This window comes from Cygnus atratus, chromosome 11, assembly GCF_013377495.2.
Source record: "Cygnus atratus isolate AKBS03 ecotype Queensland, Australia chromosome 11, CAtr_DNAZoo_HiC_assembly, whole genome shotgun sequence".
Lineage (NCBI taxonomy): Eukaryota > Metazoa > Chordata > Aves > Anseriformes > Anatidae > Cygnus > Cygnus atratus.
Window position 1 is genome coordinate 5,228,428 of NC_066372.1, and position 20,893 is coordinate 5,249,320.

Below are 20,893 nucleotides of genomic sequence, written 5' to 3' on the forward strand. Positions count from 1 at the left end.
TTCTGCAATTACACAATAAAGTATTTACATGAAGAGCTAAGAAGCAAACAAGATTGAGTTTTTGTGGTATTTATAAAATTAGTCGGCAGTATAAAAATTTTCAGTGTTAGGTTTTCATGTTGAATATAGCAGTTTTCAGCCCATGGTTTCCTGTTCTGCATGCATGCCCTCTCATTAACCAAAATGAGTCACAATGCTTTCCTGCGGTACTCACTGCAACCGAGATATTTGCGTTCAAGAAACTGGAGAAGTGAAGTGAACTCAGGTTTCAAAACTCTCTGGGTTGGAAAGCCACACCTTTGCAAAACCCACATAGTTGGCTTCATCAGTCCCGATAGGTGGGGATTTCTCGTTGGGTTTCCAAGATCAGCCTTGTCACCTTGTGTTGTGTGCAAGGGTTCCTGGAAAATTCTGGGATAGAGAGGAGCTTGCCAGCAAGTTCATTAAATCATACAAATTTATTAAGCTATCCCTGGCCTGCCTTTCCAAAATGCTTACAGATTGTAAGCGACAAAGGTCTTTGTTTTGATGTGTGTTAATTCTTCGCTTTTACCCATCAAAAACACCTGTGCAGTTAATCTTTGGTACATGTCGCTTTCTGTCTGAGTCACATTATCATGCTCTCTGAAAGCAAAATATGAAAAATAAAAATTCTGGATCAATGGAGCATGGATGGCGTTGTCCCTGGTGTAATTGTTTATCTGAAGGAAACCACATCAGTAGCAAATTTATGACTGCTTAAGTTTTGCAGCTGTCTTTGATTATTTTTACTGTCCCCTCTCAACTAAATAAAACTGGAGAAAGCAGAGCAGTACAGATTAAGTATATCTGACATTTTGACATCCAGTGGCTACTTATAGTGAAGCATTTCATAAAATCAGCCTTGATCAGCTGCCTTGCATTTAAAATACACAGTCCCATTCACAAAGTGTCTGTCAGAGATGGGATGTAGGATAGTTTTACATAACATTTCTGTAATAAATTAGCTCTGCTGTCATGAACCGAGATTAAAACTTACCGATAACACTTTTTTATGTTCCCAGATTTTGTCACTATACATAATAATATGGATGACAGAGATTCTCTAAGACCTGGCCAAAACCAAGGAGACAGAAAATCTTTTTATAAGGATATCCTAAAATAACAACCAAAGAGTGTTGCCTAAGTTCTCTTCAGCTCTACAGTAATAAACTCTTTTAATATTTTAAGGCTGAAAATAATCTTGCTTTGCCCCTACAACCTACTTTTAACTCCATTTGTACACTTGCCATTTGCATAGAAACTAAAATGATGGTCTCACTGATCAGAAAAACCTTGCAATGTGTTAAACCTCATAGAATTTTAAGGTAATAAATAAGAAATGGCAATGAGTTTAGAACATCAGGAGTTTAAGACTGGCTGACTGGCAAGACAGGTTGGGTTTATTCCCATTCAGGGCTTATTCAGCCTTTGGTGTGTACTTGAGGTGAATACTTTCATCCATTAATGAGAGCAATTATAGATGGTTGGGATTTTGTCCTTGTCTGACAGTTCTACCATGTGAGAGGCAATGAGGTGTTGGAAGACTCTACTCACTGTAATATTGGGCAGTTATCTGCAGTGTTTTTAGAAGAGGGATCTGCAGCGGTACACAGCCTTTTAATGAGGAAGAAGATGTAGGAAGCAAGCTTTAACTGCATGGAAGTGGGAGGAAGATAAGAGTTGTTACTAGGCATCATTACTGCATTATTTTTCCCTAGGTACTTGATTCTCAAGACACTAAAAAATTGTAATTTTAAGCACATGAATTTCCTTGTGGTTTCTTGAAACCACTTTCTTATTCCTTGAGTTGGAAAAAAGGTACTTTATTCTTTTGTAGTTTGCACTGTGAATTCTGATTTTCTCTGCCCTTTTTATCTTCGTTCCTGAAACGCTGAAATCAAGTGGCAATTACAAACAGAGAACATACAGTGTCAACTGCTTGGCATCATTGATACCACATAGGCATATATGTAGCTAATTTTCCCAAGACTACCTCAGATGGCAGCAAAAACATCTGATATCTTTGAAAGATCTTCTATGAATTGTTCTCTTTCTGAGCCACACGCACCACAAAAACCACAGGAAGTTGTCTCGGTGGTGGCTGTGGTTCTGCAGTTTCCTTCTTCCCAATCTTCAAGTGATCAAAACATTTCTTAAAATGTTAAATCAACATCAAGTAGAGAATAGACTTCCTGTTCTTGCAGTGTAACAGACACACATGCCATAAAACAGAAATAAGGATTCACACATCTGATTGTCCTTCTGTGGCCTTTGAACCAATTTAGGTTTGGGGCTTGAAGAACAGCGATTAAATAGTGATTTTATTTTTAGGTTTCCTGACAAGAAAATATTAACATACTTCTTTTAGATATCTCTCAGTGGCAGTTATTTGAAAGATATGTAAAGTACTGCTCTTCTTCAGCTGTTGAGTTTTCAGACAGTTTTCTCTCTGAAGACATGGATGTCTGTTTAGGTCCTGTTTTCAGGACCTAAAAGGGCAGTCACAGGAATATGATTTAAAGTTCTGATCCTCCATCTGTCTTCTCTAACAGATGGGACTTGGTATACATCCGTATCTGACAGAATGTACTCTCTATATATTGTGCATGTATATTCATAAACATTGATATGTGTGTATATATACGTATCGCTATGTATTGACACAAACGTATATATGGATAGGTATTTGCTGTTCTTAGTTTTTTTCAGGGAATTCATGAATATATTAGAACCGCAACATTCTTCAAAATACATAAATTTCTCATTTCAGAGGTGAATTTTGTAATACTTTATTAAGAACTTTCAAAGGAAGGTAAATAGGAGAATCATTCAAGGTTTATTTTATTTTATTTCATATATTTAGGCTATTTGACTGACATTTGACGAACGTGTGATTTGGCATTTTCAGTATTGTGATGGTAGCTTTGCCTGTGAGTAATTAGTTAATGAAGAGATGAAAAAGTTCTCCAGAAGAAGAATTTGAAATGGCAGCAGTGTGTTCCTGAACAAGAAAAAACTTTCATTGAAATAGTTTGTATCTCTTCAGCCACCACCAAGTGTGTACATTTTACCAAGGTTAAGAGAGGAAGACGGTGCTTCTAGCTCCTGGGGCTGATACCAGCAGCGGAGGCAGTCTCTCACAACTATTCAAAGGAAGGAGAAGGCAGGAGGGGAGAGAGGGAGGGTAGGAAATGAAGGAAGAAAGAAAAGGAAAACAGAGACTGAGAGAAAAGAAGGAAGGAAGGAAAGAAATTCCATGAGTCTCTGTGGGCCAGAGGAGTTGTGTCCTCTCCCAAGCTGGCAAGAGGTCATCTGTGATCATCTTGAATCCACTGCAAGGTGTTTTGAACCCCTAGCTAGCAGCCCTTCCTTGTCAAATAGTCTGCGTCCTTGTCAAATCCAGTGTGTGGATCTGTGGCCTTTTGTCAACCAGTGTTCCGTAAGATGATACAAAAACTGCACCTCCCTTTTTGGTGGAGCTTTCCTTGCTTTGTATTTTTTCCTTCATCTTTTTCTGTCTCCCCAATCTTTCTCCCAGAACTCACAGAAGTATTTTCTTTCCTGTGGCCCCTCTCATTTTAGCATCCATCTCCACCTCCCTGTGTTTGCACTCTCTGTGGTCCTCTTTTATTCCCTGGCCTCACACCTCCTTGGTTTCAGGTCTTTGATCTGTGCTTTCCTCTTGCCCAGACAGCAGGCATTGCCCCCGTCCATGTTCAAGGCAGGGCAGATGGAAGGGAGGGATTAGGAGCCTGCTCATTCTCAGGTCACTCTCCCCTCATTCCCTCGCTGAGTTTCTTTTCGTGTCTCGACACCTTGAAATCTTCCCCCACCTTCCTGTTGTGATCTCAGCCTTTTCCTTCCTGCCTCCTCTGACAATTACGCATGTGATGTGGTAATAAAAAATGTCACATTCCTCCTTCAGCGTGTGTAGATAGATTTAAGAAAAATCTGAGGCTTAGTTACTTCTAGCAATGACCAAATAATAATAATAATAAAAAAAAGGCAATGGAGCTTTTGTGGCAGGGTCAGCAGAGGAGCTTTGGCAGAAGGCAGTGCTACACCAGAGGAGAATTCCTGTGGGGACTGGTGCATCCGGAGCGATGCGTGACCGCTGGGCTCTGGGGGAGAAGGCAGGGTGCTGGGGCACTGCAGGAGCATTCGGGTGCCAGAGGTTCGGGATGGTGCTGACAAAACTGGTGTGCACTGGGGCGCGGAGGCCATGCTGGCGTGTGCTTGGGAGAGGGCTGGCATGGCCCTGGCTCCCAGGGAGAAGGAAGGCCATGGTGGCCTTTGCTGCTCAGCGCCGCGTCCTCCTTGCTGCAGCTGAGGAGGTGGCCTTCCCCCTTGGTTTCAGGCTGCTGCCTTGGGAATTTGCTTCAGCTATTTCCTGGAATATGAATTTGTTTATTTTCAAAGGAGAACAAACATAAAACTCATACAGAAGCCTTGGGTAGGGCGTTCCTTTGCGAAGCAGTGATTCGGATCAAGACATTGTTGCCTCTTTAGGAACTCAGATGCATCTGAAGGCTGCGTGGAGGGAGCACTACAGCAGCTGGTAACACGTGAAAAGTAAAACTGCAAAACCTGAGGCCCTGATACTGGGCTTCAATAGCCACCAGTGTTCCGCAGTGTCTGGGGAGCGTGTGGTACTCCAGCTCTGACTGGGTTTTTCCTCATGCACTCTCCCTTCACTGCGGGCTGATAACACCGATGACTCCAAGTGAGGAATTTGATGAGGGAGAGCAGCGAGCAGTGGGGCTGGGGCTGGAGGCAGGAGACCCCTTTCCGCTTGGGTTTCGCGGCACACCGGCAGGGGCTGGAGGCAGCAGGGCACGCTTGCCATGCCTCTCTCCTTCGTTTGCTTGTTTTGTGAAAGACACCGAAGCCCTGCGTGCCGTGCCGCGGTTCAAACCGCCTCCCGCTCCCGGGGGCGGCGGGCCTGGGGCCTGCTCCGGCTCCTGCTCCGCCTCCGCCGCCGCTCGGGGCGCGATGGGCCGGGCCGGGCCTGCCGGCGGCGGGGCACTGAGGGCCCTGAGCCGCGGCCACCCTCCGCGGGGAGATCCCGGGCGCACTCAGCGGGGTCCCGGAGGCCGGGCGCTGCCCGCACCGCACTTTGGTCAAACTTCAGGCTCCGCTCTCCTTCCTCCTCCTCCTCCTCCTCCCTCTTTCCCCGCCCCTTCCCTCGCCACCCGCCTCTCCCCTCCTCTTCCTCCTCCTCCTCCTCCTCCTCCTCCCTGGCCGTGGGATGTTTATCCGGGCAGCCGTGTGAGGCGCGGGAGGCGGCGGGGAGTTTCTCTCCCCCGCTCTGGGCACTCGCAGGCTCGCACTCGCTCGGCCGGCTCCGGGGGGGAAAGAAGGAAACAAAATGTCTGCCAGGGCCGCGGCCGCTTCCACCAAGGTAAGAAGGCTCCGCCGGGGGACTCCCTGCCCGCTTCCGTCCCCACAGCCGCCCCTCGCACCGGGGAGCCCGAGTCCCGGCTGCCCGCGGCCGCCCGGCCCGAGGGGGGTGGGCGAGGCGGGCCGGGGCCTCCCCCGGGCGCCCCCCGCCTGCCTGTGGGGCCGGGCGGGCTCCGGGAGGGCTCCGAGAGGGGCCTGGGCTGGGCCGGGGGCGGCGGGAGCAGTTACAGGAGCGCTCGGGGCCGCCTGGGTGCCGGGCAAGGCCGTGCCCTTTTGTCTGGGGCCGCCACGAGGGGGTTAACCGGGGAGGTCCGGCGCTGCGGGATCCCTCCCGCAGCCGCCCGGCGGGCCGGGGCTGGGTGCTGCCCGGTGAGCAGAGGCGAAGGGCGACTCTCCCCAGCGAGCCGCGGCCCAACGCCCGCTGCCGAGGTGCCGAAGGCGCAGGTGCAGGCGTGTGCCCTGCCCTGCCTCCGCCGCCCTGAGGGACGCCCAGCTTCCCCGGGACGCCCAACAGGTTGGTCGTCCTCGCCGTGGAATTAAAGGTTTGCTTTGGGACTGGCTCGGGTTTGAATTTGGAGCTAATTTCCAGCTGCGCTCCGCGAGCAGCCGCCGCGGCTTTGACGCGCTCGCAGCGGGCGTGAGCGCTGCCGGGGCTCGGCGTGCGGCGGCTGCTCCGCGGCGAAACCGCGGGGTTTCGGTGTGAGGTCACCCGCTGGAATGTGCCTGCTCCCGGGGAGCACCTGATCGCGCTGCCTCCCCGGGGCTGCCAGCAGGGACACGGCGCTGCTGAGCTGCTGGCTCCAAGGTGTCGTTAGCTGCCCTTGCTTTTCTGAACTTCCACCCCCAAATGTACTTTCCAGGCTTATTCCAAGCAATTGCGGCTTCCAAGTGCAGTTCTTCAAAGTTCAACGCTGGTGTTGACTTGCTGAGTTGCATACCGATTTCAGAGTGCTTTCAGAGGTCTCTTACTGCATACTGACAGGCAGGTATCAGCAGTTAGAGGAGTAATTTATTTTGGGTAATGCTTCAAACTGGTGATATCACATAGCTACAAAGAGAAAATGTATTTTTTTTACCCCATTTAAATGCATTTTTATTAATAACAAACACGAAAATGAAGATGTGTTGTTTGCTGTTAAAATAATACTTTTATGTTGGAATTCTACCACATAAAGAATTGTGATAAATTGCGTTGGCCTGAAGTTTGCAGATTGTTGTCTTGTATGAAATGAGGGAGCTGGGTTCCAACCTGTAGGACAAAATATTCTCTTGAAATATAGCTGCTTTCTGAGGTTCTGGAAAAAGGCACACATGCATGCACTGTCTTGCAATAGGAAAAAAAACACAACTAAATGCTGAAGTAATATCTATTTTTATTTTAATTTTATACTGGTGTGCAGACTGGTGTAAAATTGAAAGTTGCATCTTCCCATAGCAGCTGCCTGAAACTTCTTACAGGTCTTCATCATGTTAAATTGGCCCTGTGAGCATGTGTGCATGTATACAATAACAGCCGAAGTAATTATGCTGAAAGATATGTTGATTTAAGAATGCTGCAAAACACAGTCTCCCTCTGGTTTAACTCTTCACTGGTGTATTTTCAGACTCAATAGAAATCATGAAGCATTTCTTTCTCTCAGAAAACTATCAAGTTTATAAGTTCTCCATTTTTCTGACTTCAGCTCGTACAATCGGTTATAATTTTCTGTTGAAGTTATTTCCCTTCTTTTCATCTTAATTTGTCAAGCAACACTTTCCAAGACTTGACTCTCATACATACAGTTTACATTAATTTCCTTGCCAAAATGTCAATAGATGGGTAGTGTACTGTTTTCTTCAGCTATTAATTCCTGGCTGCCATTTGTATGGTTTTAATAGGCGCAGATAAGGGGGTGGGGGTGGATTATAAATATTTCAGAAATACTAGAATATTGCGGGACTTCGGTGTTCAAGTTTCAGGTCTCATTTCCTTCAGGCACCTCTTCAGATGTGGTGTCCAGTTTCTCATTTTGGTGGATGTAGTGCATTAAAACCAAGTGTGTGAGTGTTTATCTCGTAATAGGAGTTTTACTTAACATACTTGTTAGCTTCTGAGGCTTCGTGTCTGTGTCTATCTTGGCACATTTGACCAGAAGGGAACTCAAACAATTTTTTTGTTAGCTTAGTAATTCCTCATTTGTACATGCGGGTATCTTGGCTGGTATTACTGTGTTATGCCCTATTATTAACAGTGTTTCTGCTGCCTTCTGCTCCCTTTGTTTTGGTTACTTGACTTTTTCCCAGCTATGCCCTAAAAGAATGTGTTTTTATTAAGGTTTTAAATATTTGCTGTAGCTGTTGGTAATATACAATAGAAAATGGTGAGCAAAAGGAAATCTTGCTCACAGTCTAATCTAGCGGTGGCTGTGATTGCAAAATGTAGGGGGCCTAATCTCCTCTGATGCCTTTTTGAACAATACTAATGGATGCTGTGGGGATGGCTGTGTCAGGGCATTAGTAACGAGATGGAAAGCTTTCCACCTTTAAGCTGAGGGTTCAAATACTGTCTGTGCTGTCTGTAAAAAGAAGGAAAAAGGTGTTTCTTAGTAGTAAATATGGGGAAAGGGCTTCTTGAATCTTCGACCTTTTTTAAATGCTGAACCTCGGTTTGACTTCCTTTTAGTTTTTAAATAGATGCACAGAGAATATTTCCCGTTCTTTCACTTCAGTCTGTTAATTCTTGGATTTTGTTTGTCCTAGATGTATCTCCAGCTAGCTATTACCTACCGCTTTGGTGAGAAGTTGGTCGTGTTAACAGTTCAAGGCTCACAGACTGCAAGGACTCTGGTTCCTCTGCTATAGGGAATCACCTATGGTTCCTGTAAATGTGGCTTAGTGTTCTACCCCAGATCATGACTGGAGATTCCAGTGATTCTTTTCTTTGTGGAGAATATATGGACAGGCTTTTAAAGTGTGATTTAATAAAGTGCTGGTATCTATGAAATAGCTAGGTATAGGAACAGTATCTTATTTTTTCCCATTTGAGTCTATATGAACACCCGAATGTTAGATCAATACTCAGGATTTTAGTGAGATTCAGTGTATCAATAAAGAAAGGAATTTAGAAAATGCATATGGAGAACTAACATCAAGTAGTAGAAATAAGCTGAGTTCTTTAATAATTGGGACTTATCTTCTACTTTAAAAAAAATCCTGCAAATTAACTGCATTTAGTTTCGATACTGTTTCTTTAAGTTGTATTTGGACCTGAGAAAATATATTTTTTTACATACTATTTTCAGAAAATAGATTATTCAGGTAATAAACTACGTTAACTGATACAGTATATACAGACTATAGGCGACTTCAGCTATCAGATGTAGCTGAGGTGCTTTTTTCAGTGTGATTTTTGTCCTGATGAGAGGAGAAGAGCTGTAAACTCCATGCTCTGTACATCATTATGATGTTCTGGAGTTGGCTTCTAGTCCAACATGCAGGACGCAGATTAATGTAAACAGAGATTGAAATCTGACTGTGCCTGGGAGCTGGTTTTGCTTCTATAGAGTGGAAAATCAGTAAACCTTATCAGTGACCAGCTAACTAATCTTTGTTTCAAGGAAAACATCTAGCCAGTGGGTTGTTGTACTTCATAGGTACTTGAGGGCACACACTGTACTGCTACTTATATACTATGGGAATGGGTTTTGGGCCTGCCTCTGCAAAAAAAAAAAAAGCTCAAAACATGGTACTTTGAATTGGTGCTAGGAGTTGTGAGTAGCCTTTAAGGTTGAGTATGTCCATGTGGATACTAAAACATAACCATCATGGTTGAAACTTTCTGATATGAGGACTTGTTAAAATGCACGATAAGAAGTCCTTACCTAAGGTATTCAATTGAAAACAGAATTATAAGTAACGGTGAACTATTCCAGCTTTGATTTGTGCTAAATACTTTGTTCTTATTACTTGAAAGACAATATGTAAAAGTAGCAAGTATTTCAGTTAAAAGCACTCATCCAGAAGAATTTCTTCAAAGTGGGTGATGTTGACACCAAGGACCCAAATGTTAGTGCATTCTGCTACAGGCCATGTCAACAAGCTTGTAGCCTGGAATAGGATCCTCTCTTCAGTTTTGTTCTCCCATCCCCTCAGTCTAAGAGTCAAGGTGACGTCTGGCGGAGGCAGGAAAGCTGGTTACAGTCCGCATGAGGGCTGCAAAGCTGTATGTGTCTCTGTGTGAAATTAGTCTCAACGTTTGGTTTGTTAACAGTGAGTCAAATTCTAAATGTTTGAGTTAATGGGTAGGATTTGAATTCAAGGCTTGTTTTTAAGTTTATAGGATGCTTGAAGTTATGTAATCTGTACAGCAAACTACCCTCTGGTTAAGAAAGACATCAGTCATTTATATCCCTTGAATTTTTCCTGGTCATAGTATAAATGCAGCAAAAATTCATATCAAACTATGTCCAATGTTTTCTCAGGCAAATAATGTTACTAATGACTTCTTCAAGTGAACGTACCAATTAACAAACAGCCATAGGGAAGTCTCAAAATGAATCCCATGCTTCTGTGCAGTGTATGTATGATGAGTCCAAAATGTCTTGAAATGAAAACATTATCTTCTCTTATAATTACGCTATTTTAGGGGCAGATTTTTCAAATATGCACTTCACATTCAAAACTAGTAGGGGTGTTTTTGTTTCAAGGAGCTGTGTTGTACTCAAGGAAGGGCCTGAGAAAGCAGAGGAGAACATTCATTTGAATGCTGGAAGGTCTGGTGTGGGTCCTGCAGATCCTGCAGAGCAACAACCACTGCCAGGGTCACAAGGGTGCTGACTTGTCCTGGGACACTGAAGTCTGCTTCTGTTGTCCATGGATTTTCCTGCTGTGGTATATCTGTAGAGAAATCCTAAGCTACAGGCCGTGTGGTCTGGTAGAGCTATGGGCTAATGCAGGGTTGGGGAACTGCCCCAGTGTGTGCAGGACTGGGTGCTTTCCTCACATCTGCTCTCCCTAATTCAGTAGTATCCTCAGTAAGTCTTCAGAGTTGTTTCTAGGCCTTGCACATGGAGATTTATTTAGGTTACTTGTAGTTAGGAATATTAAACACATTATGGGTGCTAAAAATTTAAATCTTGATTTTACATTAAAAAAAAAAGTATTGATATTCTCAAGGGTATTTAGTAATCTCTAACAGGATTCTTCTTTCCTAATCCATTGTAAACAGATGTTCTACCCTTTTGTGGTGGAGGAGGGTAGCCTAAATTGAATAACATGATAGCAGTAGGGAGCACTGATAGATAGAGAAGTTCATGCTCTTGTAATTGAGCAAGCCATTGAGTTACCCATTTTGGCCTGGATAATTCGCCATAATGTTCTGTTATGGTTAGTTTTACGTAGTAGAGGAAACAATACCAGAATTTGGTCTTGTTCCCCCCACCCTCACATACACAAAGTACTGACTTGCTAAAAATAGAAATCACGCAGAAGTAGGCAGCTTCTTTGATTTGTAGTTCTGAGCCTTTTTCCAGTAAGTACTGCAGTGAAGAACAATCTTCTGTCTTCCTCCCCACTGCCTTTTACATTAAGGGCTTCCTTAGAAAATATTTTCTTCCACCCCTCCTAAACCAGTCAGTAATTAGTTTTCAGTGCACGATCCCGTGGGATTGCACAGCCTGTTTCTTGCCTGGTTTGAATGGGGTCCAGTAACAGTGTCTTCCCCTCTGCCCCACTGGGTCGGCAGTCACTTAACAAATAGCTCTATTTCTTTACTTGCACTGAGTAGAGATTGTTCTGTGCTGCTGTGGAGAGGATATGATTGTCCAAATTGCATTTAAAAACACGTCAGGATTTAGATTAATTTTCCATGTGAATATTTCATAATGGGATCATCATACTTGCACTGGGAGATAGTGGCGCACAGTGGGAACTAATATGAAATTACTGTATTTTAAATTAATATTTGATTTGTTCTTTCAGCAGGCTTTCTTTATAGACTATCCATAAAACAGGACATGCAATAGATGAGCTCCCTGTGGCAAAATTCAAGTAAATTGCCGGTCTTTATCGGATACATACTTGTGCTGAAATTGAAGTTAACTACAAGTAGCAACCTTAAGAAACTATTAGTATGACAGCATCAATGCAGATTAGATAACATACACTCTTCAGATGTACAGAAGAATCTTCAGTTTAATGTATGAGTCGGTTATGCACCGGTAGGATAACTGGTGTACAAGCTCACATATGTAATACTAAGCAATGTTTCTTTCTGTACTTCAGTATTGTAAGCTTTCCCCATCACACATCTGAATCTGATACATTTTCTCCTGAATGGATGTTCAGTCTGAGAGTATGTATTATAGTCTTCAGAACATGTGGGCTGGGTTTTAGCTTGGATTTGTCCTCACCATCATGTGTGTCCAGCTTTCTTTTGAGTAGTCTTCCAGCTGGGGCATTGCTAGCACTTCTCTGCTCCATCTGTAGATGTTGGTTTTTGTTGGTCAATTTGAATGGCTACAAAAGCTCTTTGCCAACTCTCATGTTTGTTAATATCAGAATCAGAAAGAAAAGGGGTCAGGGGAGCACTGCAGCGTAGCAGTGCTGTTCCTTGCACCTGTGTAGCTACATGCGTTTCAGAACATTATAATAAGGTGCATTTGCTATGCAGAGAGGAGAATGAGAGACCAGCAGCAGTATTTACAGAATTTTTGCCTGTATCTCACTTAGAACATAAACCCCTTCCACAAAGGCACTGGGCTTCTTTCTTCTGCCTAATGTTGTATCCAGCTATATATATATATATATACATATATATATATACATACACACACACACACACACACACACACACACGTATCTTTGTAAATACTCAACAGCCCTGTGTTAGCTATTTAGATTCTAGGGCAGTGGCTTCTTGTAAGTCTAGATGGGACGCAGATGAAGCGAAGTGTGGAGGGAGAGAGATACTGCTGTTTAGACTTGTAGAGACACTTTGGAGGGTATGGTCGAGCTTTTGGACGTAGCTCTTTAGGGATAGCTTGTATGGCTGAAAGACCATGCCATGCCATTTCCTGTGAGCCTTGTTCCTTATCTTTCGTATACCGCAACCACTGGAGTACTGTTGCTGCAGCATTAGTGACTTGGGTATACTTGTTATGAAGCTGGATACAATGAAAACTACGAAGAAGAATTAACTTGTAGATGAAGAAACAATGTTCAATTTTACGTATAGTTATTAAAGGGAAGTAATAACATTAAATTATAACTAGAGGCAGTAACATAATGAAACATTGTGAAATCTGAACAGTGATGTTAGTTTTTTATTACTTACGTTATGAACAGTGGTAACACAACTATGCAAAAGGATTGACCTGCCATTCATATGTTACAGTAAAATGATTTAAAAGATGTTTGTAAGTCTTAAAGGATGGAAGACTGAAACAGGTTTTTATTCTTATTGAAAACATAATTATTGGTTTCAATCACACTAAGTTGTCTCTATTAGAATGTAGCAACTTCAATTACTGTAACTGCAGAACTCCAGGATAACTCCAGACCTCTAGGAGAAGTAACTTTAAAGGTGTTACTTGACAATATGTTATCAAACAATTAGTCAGTTGTAGCTAATATGGGATCAGGATAGTACCTGGAGCCAAGTATGCTAAGTGTTGTTTATCTGAACAAATCCCAACGCTTGTCATAAATCTGTAATTCTTGTTCATTTTAGATGGCTGGCTTCCCCACAATTAAGTCTGGGAGAAGGCCAGAGCATGTTAACCCTGTCAGTGTAGGGGTGCTTGCTTAAAAACTGGACCTTGCTCGAACCTGCCTTTTTCCTATATGTTATTTGGAACAACTTTTTTTTGCATATGAACATCCCTGCATAAAGCGCTTTTCCAGAATAGCGTTAGGTGGAAAAGCCTGTAAATCTGGACTCCTTGAAATAGTATTTCTAGTGGATATTAAGACCTTGAAGTGAAGCTTGAAGGCATGGCTTTTTGACAAAAGAACTTTGTTTCCTTCAAAATTGAAATTAAGTTGTGGAAAGTGATTGGCCATCACACACAGGATAAACCTCCCTGTTAATAACACAGCTATGCAGGAATAGAAATTCCTGGACGGTAATCTCATATGAGAGAACTAAATTGGCTTGTTTTTTTTATGTATGCCCCCTGTGGATAATGTGGACTGCAGTAATGCTCCCAAAATGGAGAGTATTTAGCTAAAGAAAATGAGAGAGGTCTGCAGTTTATAAACAGCTCAGTAATGGCTTGAACCAAGAACTTGTTTCATCTGAGGTGGGCACCGTGCTGTAGATGCACTCTGTAGAGCATCAGCGTATTTTTTCCGTGGTTCTGCATGTAGTTTATTGTAATCACATTGTTGGTAATTAGTGGGTAAATGACCCCTGCAGCTGCCAAGGAAACAGCTGAGTTTTAAATCACTAAACATTGTTTGAATACCCTGTCAGTATGTAACTCTGAAAAATTTAGTCTGTCATACTCACCTTACAGCTATTGACCCTCAAATTTTACATTTATTACATGCAGTATTACTGGTAAGACTGGAAAAATAAGTATCACTTATCTGTAAGGTTGTAAGTAGTCTATGAAATGTCACGTTGGGGGCAGTTAGGAAGCTTTCTGACCTTACGCCATGAGCTTTATCAGAATTTTTTGTTTACACTGTGGTCAGCAGCAGATCTGCAAATCTTCTCTAAAGACAGCATAAACCAGCACGGTGTTACCTTCTGAACTTCTTGGCAAAGGACCATACATATCATTTCAAAGCCCCCCTCCCCAGGTCCCTCTGATAAAATCTCGTGGCAGAATATTTCCTTTGCCACTTGCTCTTTCTTAGACATCTGAAACAGAAAGTGTTTGCATCAGTGTATGCTGCTTCGTGGCAGAGCCAAGAACGGCTGTGTCAGATGAGTTTGGTCTTCACAAGTGAGGAGGATTCAGAAAACAATAAATAGCAAGCATGTCCCTAGCTGCTGTAATACTGTATTGTCCTCTAAGAATTAAGAGGGGAAAGGTGGAACAGCCAGATCTCTGCAGTGCTTAATGTTGCTAGAATTCCAGTATCTTCCAAATGAAAGGTTGGCATCTCATTTCTCAAATGAACTTTAACCAGAGAGAAGTGAGTAATGTGCCAGAGATGTCTTTGGTTATATCTTCATTGCATTTGCTTACTTTTTGGGGGGGGGGGTTGTGCAAATTTATGTTGGTAAGCCAAGTGAAAGAACTATGATAAGAGGGAAGGAACTGTAGAAAGAATACAGTCAGGGAAAGAAATAAGTTAGGGAGGAAAGAGCCAAAGGCATGCAGACAAGAAGCTTTTCATCCTTAGTCACTCCTCTTTCTTGCCTCTACCCTCCCCAGCAAAGAAATGAAAACCTTAGCACAAATGCTAAGGTGTCTGCATTTCCCAAGTAATTACTGTGAAACCTTATGTTGTATGACTAAGCCTTACTCACAGAATTGTCTCATCAAGGCTGACTGAATAGCTGCATTTAAAGCTTGCTATTAAAAAAAAAAATCAAGATGATAGTATCAGACACAGGCTCTGAAAGAACCATAGTAAGAACTTAAATGTGTTGCTGAAATTGCAGCAGTACTATTTCATGTATCTGTCATGCTAGCTCATATGCTTATTATTGCTTTCTGTAAGAGAGCTGAAGGCAACTGATGGGGAGAAGAAAATAAAATAGTACAAACTCCTTTAAATGTTAAAAGCAAACGAAGGATGGTTTGGAGGACACTGGGATTCTACACAGAATTCTAGGTAAGACTTTCCAGAACAAGTAGGAAGTATTTCAGAACCTACTCTAGGCACTTTTAAGTATGTGAAGTTAGGATGAGAAATAATCCCTGCCTATAGTGGTTTGTGTGAACTTGACTGTAGCACACAACAGTGAATAAAACACTCCTGAAATGCGTCTAATGCTTCTCCTTTCTTGTACTGCATTTGGAATTAGCAGAAATAATCAGACACCGATATGGATGTTCCTCTTCAGTTATAATGTTCATCTGAACGTATTCCCAAGTAACTAGGAAAGGGCAATACCATGAGTATAGTGATAATTTGGTAAGCTACTTGCTCTTAAATGTGTATCTGTATCTTTCTGTAAGCCTTGTGTTGGTAGCCAACAAAGCAAGCATAACCTCCAAGTCTTTCATCGTGGTGGTTTAACTGTTTAGATAGGACCTGAATTGCACACAGGGTAAAACAAAGAGCTCACCTGTCTGGGAACACTGCTGTTTTCAGGGACAGGAGGCACTAACCTAATGCCCACAGTTGTGCCAAGACTGACAGTTTGGATTAGTTCAAAAGTTAGTAACAATTTCTGTGGAACAGAAAACTATTCTGGTCAAAGGCATGCTCTGGCTTAAGGAAAGTCCTGTTGTGTTTTTCTGCCCCCTGGCTGGGACAGGCAGGAAGGGGGCGGTGGTTCAGAAGTACTTGCTTTCTCACGGTGCCTTGCTCCTCCACAGGAGAGGGAATGCCACCGCAGCAGGCTAAAGGTGCAACCAGACCCTCTGTGAATAATGGCAGTATTTGTAATGAAATGCTGCGAATATGATTTTTCTTTGATGAAGCTGACAAACATGGGCAAATGTCTTTTTCCTGCCCTCCTTTTACTGGGAGGGAGCTAAGGGGGGGACATTGTATGCTGAGAAGAGCTGCAAATAGGATTGCAAATTAATGTAGGCCTGTTAATTCCCTTTTCCTTCTACCTCTTCTTGCCAGGTTAATTCTTCACACACATGTGCACGTGTGTCCCAGTTTCTCTCCTGGTATGCTGTTCCCAGGACCCTGTTCCATTCTGCATCCTGGGTGTTTTTATTTAAATTTGCCATCTGAAATACAAGATGATGAAATATGTGCCTTGTTCCAAACAAAGTCTCATGATTCTTGTCTGATGGCTGTCTGTCAGAAGGGATTGCGAGGTGAAAATTGACATAGACGCAAGTGTGCGCTTGGATCTTTAAAGACGTCTCTTTGCCTTTGAGGGCATGTAAGTCTGAATGATTCATCTGAAATAAACCAATGCTAACTTGAAGGTTTTCTTAGTTGCTGCATTGTCTACAGTGTGTAAATGCCTCTTTATCTGGAAGATGTGTAAACAATAGTAAGAAGGCAGCCGCTGGCACTTGCTGAGGTCATTGTCCCTCCGGACTGACCAGTGTCCTGCCTCTTCTGTTTATTTTCTTCCACTGCTACAGGGATACCTTCTAAATAGTTGGATTGTGGCTAATGTTAGGACTGTCTTTTTGACTGTACACTTAGTTCTGTTGACAACACCGTGGGGTTGCTTTAAATGCAAACAGAAAGGAGACGGCTCTAAAACGTGAATGGGAGGCTTCTGCGGCATGGGTTTTGCTAGGCTCAACTAAGTGCTTTAACCATCTCCTTTGCAGATCAAACATACCTTAAATAGCTGTTAACAATAAAAATACTTGAAATGAGAGGAAGCAGTCAGAAATGCTGTTGTTTTTTTCCCCTTCTCTACAACTGAATTAACTGGGAACTTTTATGGTAGTCTTTACACCTGTCATTGTTATTCCCTCCCTTACCCATTGCGCATAAAGAGCACAGTGTCTCGAAGCGCAAAGTTGTAGAAATAGATTTGCTGGGGTGAAGTAAGCGGGCAATACCCTTCTGTGTAGCAGAAGGGCTGCATGGGACGGGGAAGTAAACCAGGCGGTGAGCTGCGAAGGCAGATAGCTGTTGTGTGAGCCTTGGATTGGGTGGGTGTGCTTCATGCTGTGCGGCATGGCAGGAGAGAGATGCCTGGAGCAAATGTTACGTTGAAATAGTTTCAGTCTTACTGCAGTCCTGATCAGGCTGTCGTCTAGTTCAGTTTTGATCTTGTGAGGTAGCTAGGCTAAGGGAATCTTTTTTTTTTTCCTCTCCTCTGTTCTGGGAAGATCTTTGAGTAAAGCTGGTGACCGGCTTGCTTTACCATGAGTCAGGGTCTTCATAGCTGGCAGTAAGCATTTATCTTTTTTCTTACAGAAAAATACTGCTTTTCAAATGGAACTAGGAATTTAGAATGAAATCAGGTTTTGCTTTCTCTACCTTTTAACTTCTGTGACAGGACCTTTTAATTTATTCATTAGATTTAGCTTGTTTTCTGTATTGAAAATTTGATTTTCTGTTTTAAAAAAAAGTTTGGAACACTTGTGTAAAAAAAAAAAAAATCTCAAACATAGTTGTACTTGAAAATAGTTGGGGCTGTTAGAAAGTTTGTAAGTAGCTTCACTTTCTCTGTGGTGGAAAAGGAGATGTTTCCATGTTTTAAAGTTCCATTATTTCTAACTTGTACATTACTCTGTATTTCCTGGCTATACTTAAAATCTAAGCATTAGTGTGCAGCTGACCAAAACATAATACCGAAAATCTGTCTTTGCTGTCCTAGCCCTTGAAGCAATGTAATTATGTTGCTTTCAAGCGATAAGCCAAGGCAATTTAGAGAGGGCTGGAATGCCTGCACACCCTGACCTTTCAGGGCACTCGCAGCACTCCTATTATGCAGAGGCTGCCGTGGCACTGCTCTGATGTGCTGGCCTGTCACATGCTGACTAACTTGCAGAAAGCTTTGATGCAGCTGTTTTAAAAATGCTTTTGCTGACTGATAGGCACTTAGGCTGCTGCCTGTGAACAAAGCTGGCGCTCATTCCATGCTTTTAGCCCCCCTTCCCTATAACAACACTTCTCTCCTGCTGACTCCACACATCATTCTTATCTCGGCCCAATTGTTGACTTGTCTCCATTTTAAATTGTTTTCTTGTTAATTTTCACTTCAAAAATAGTCGTGTGTGGGGCAGAGTTGGTATGTATGGTTTATTTAGTGCTGCTGCAAACAAGCAGCCTTAAAGTTGATGTGGTAGCTTGAAAGAGCGGGTGGATTAGGGGAAGGGGGAGAGAGTGTCTGACTGGGCAAAAGGGGGAGGGAAAGGCTTAAAAAAACAATGGTCCTTTATTTGTGATAGCTAATGCAGAGGAAAGTAGCTTTCAGAAATGTAGCATGTGTCATGTCAAAGTCTGAGATCTGGTGTCTTGTCTGGAATGGCACAAAGAAGGGAAGAAGCTGAGAAGCGAAGGCTGTCTGCTGTACACGATGCTTAAGGACCATCGTATACGGTAACTGTAATGCCAGCAGCTTCTGCAGTATTAGAAGCAGGACTTAAACAGGAATAGGAAATTAAACTGACTTTTTAGTTTATCTCTTTATTTAATTATATTAATAGTTGTTAGATCAGGTAGTGCCTGACTTGCACTTCCAGGAAGTGGAAAAATGATTGCAGAATGCTAAACTGTTCAATTCCAGTAGCCTGGCTACAACATTACAAGGATAAACTGGTTTTTGAAGACGGACTCTGTGTTCTAACTGAAAATAAGGGTGCCGGATGTTTGCATGAATTGCAAGTCTAATCTAAGCAAGCCTGTACAGTAAGAAGCATAGTAGCTTGTTACCAATGACAAAGTTTACCAATCCACAGTTTAACCTTTTGACTCCACAGGATATATTGATATTGAACCTTTTCTGCTGAGAAATGGAAAGCCTAGTAAGACTTCATTGATTCTGTATATGTGTATTGTGTGAAGTTTCAAGTGATTTTAAGACTTGAACTTCTGTGCAGCATGGCATCACTCTGTCTGGAGAGGTGGTGGCGGCTGCAGGCATTCCTGTGTGTATTCCCTCGTGTTCGCTGCCCTCCCAGTAACTTCGAGGTATGCACAAACGGTATCTAGCATCCCTTGAAGCAGTAGTGTAGATCCAGGAATAAGCAGCTGGTGTGTTTAAATCTGCTTTTGCTATTTAGCTCAGTAGCATACGGTGACAGCACACTTAAATTTAGTGTTGTAACAGAATGTAATGAATTTTACCTGATATAGCACATCTCTTAAGAGAACAGAACAGGGAATGAACTTAGAGCAGGAAATGAACACTGATTCTGTAGTGAGTATTTTCTAGTTTTCTGGGGAAAAAGACTGTAACCTTTGGTAGGGCAAGAAAGCTTGTTCTTTGTATATATCAAATTGCTTCTTTGTTACTCGCATCTCCTATAAAGGAAATATGGGAAACATTGACTTTGTTCAATGTTTGTTAACGTGGATCATCTTAAATGGCATAGTGAGGCAAAAAAGATGCATTAGTACATCTGTTGATAGCATTACAATATCTTTTAGAGGATTAAATTTCAAAAGGAATGGCTCTGAAGGTGAAGTGACAAAAATTTAGGGAAAAGATGCAACTAAGTCAATGTACTTGTAGAAGCAGTACAACGTAAAGTGTTGTCACTGCATGTATTTTTTTTCCTGTAAATTAACACAACTTCCATGACTATGAAAGTATGAATATTGAATCAATTGTGCTTTGAAAGTGCTTTTTTTCCTATTCAATTCTGATTTTATTCTAATGGAGAAAAGACTGCAGTACAACTATTTTTCTGGAAGTATTGCTTCCTTTCTCATGCCTTGATTCTGAACAATGTTGTCACTGCTGTTTATCCTTACCTGTTTAGATTTCAGGATTTTTTCTAAAGATTTTTTTCTGGTTTAAATAGTTTCTCTGGAGTCGAGTGTTTAGAAATGGTTTGGAGTAAGCATGTATCTAAATTGTCTCAAAAATGAATAGGTAGGAAGGGTTTTGGTTATATCAGCTGTCAGCAGTATGAGAGATTCCTGCAGCAGGGTCAGGTCTATTCTGACGGTGGTTCTTGCAGTATGCAAGGGCTCTCTATAGGAATACTCACACTGTCTGTCTAAAGGCACTGTATGTTTCTACACTGAAATGAAATATACTTTCATTTGTGAGAGGAGTATTAGGGAAATCTATATTTCCGCTTCTGTTGTAGTCAAGTTGGCAGAATGTAATTCTGTAGTTCTTAGGACAAATGGAAGGAGATTATATTACTACTGAACTGCAGCCTGGGAAGGGAGGCGAGATTCTATTACAGAAGGGCTTAGGAAGATCCTAAGTAGCCTTTGTGGTGTTGTTAAATTTGTTAATAGTTAGATAACTGCTGGCCAAAGCGTTTAAAATGCAGGCTGTCTTTACTCACTTTGTTTAATTACGAAAGGATACTAGAAGAGAGAAGCAACTGCTGGACTGGAAGAATAGAGAACAGCAATATTTATTGCCTTGTACAGATCCCCATTTGCTCTGGACTGCTTTTCTTGTGTTTTTCTTTCCTTTTCGCAAAGTAATCCAACATGTTGTGGGCAGGATGTAATTCTGGGAATTCACTTTTCTGTTTGTTTTATTTATTTAATTTTCCGATGCTTCGATGCATAGTGTTACCTATTTCCATTAGTGGTAGTGAGGTCTTGTAAATGATTGTCTGACCTGGTAACTCTAATTGGTGGGCCTCTGCCCTGAACAGTTTACATGCTAAATGTCTGTGAAATAGTGTGATTAGATTAAATGTAATTATTTTCTTAGCTTGCATTTTAACCTAGGTGTTTCTCTTATTTCAAT

The 20,893-nt window shown here is 42.2% G+C and overlaps 1 protein-coding gene across 9 annotated transcripts in view; it reads left to right on the forward strand.

Annotated features, from left to right (window-relative positions):
• The window catches only part of TJP1 (tight junction protein 1), a 164,207-nt gene that overhangs the window by 79,252 nt on the left and 64,062 nt on the right, over nt 1–20,893 (forward strand). For 3 of the 9 annotated variants that reach the window (XM_035553853.2, XM_035553854.2, XM_035553856.2), the window contains exon 1: nt 5,026–5,422. The exons of 2 other annotated variants lie outside the window; for them this stretch is intronic. In XM_035553853.2, coding sequence (XP_035409746.1) covers nt 5,390–5,422 — 33 coding nt within the window. In that variant the 5' untranslated portion in view covers nt 5,026–5,389. Of the gene's footprint in view, nt 1–5,025; nt 5,423–5,743; nt 5,936–20,893 lie in introns of those variants that run through there. 4 more of the 9 variants (XM_035553842.2, XM_035553849.2, XM_035553841.2 and 1 more) reach the window with 3 other exon arrangements.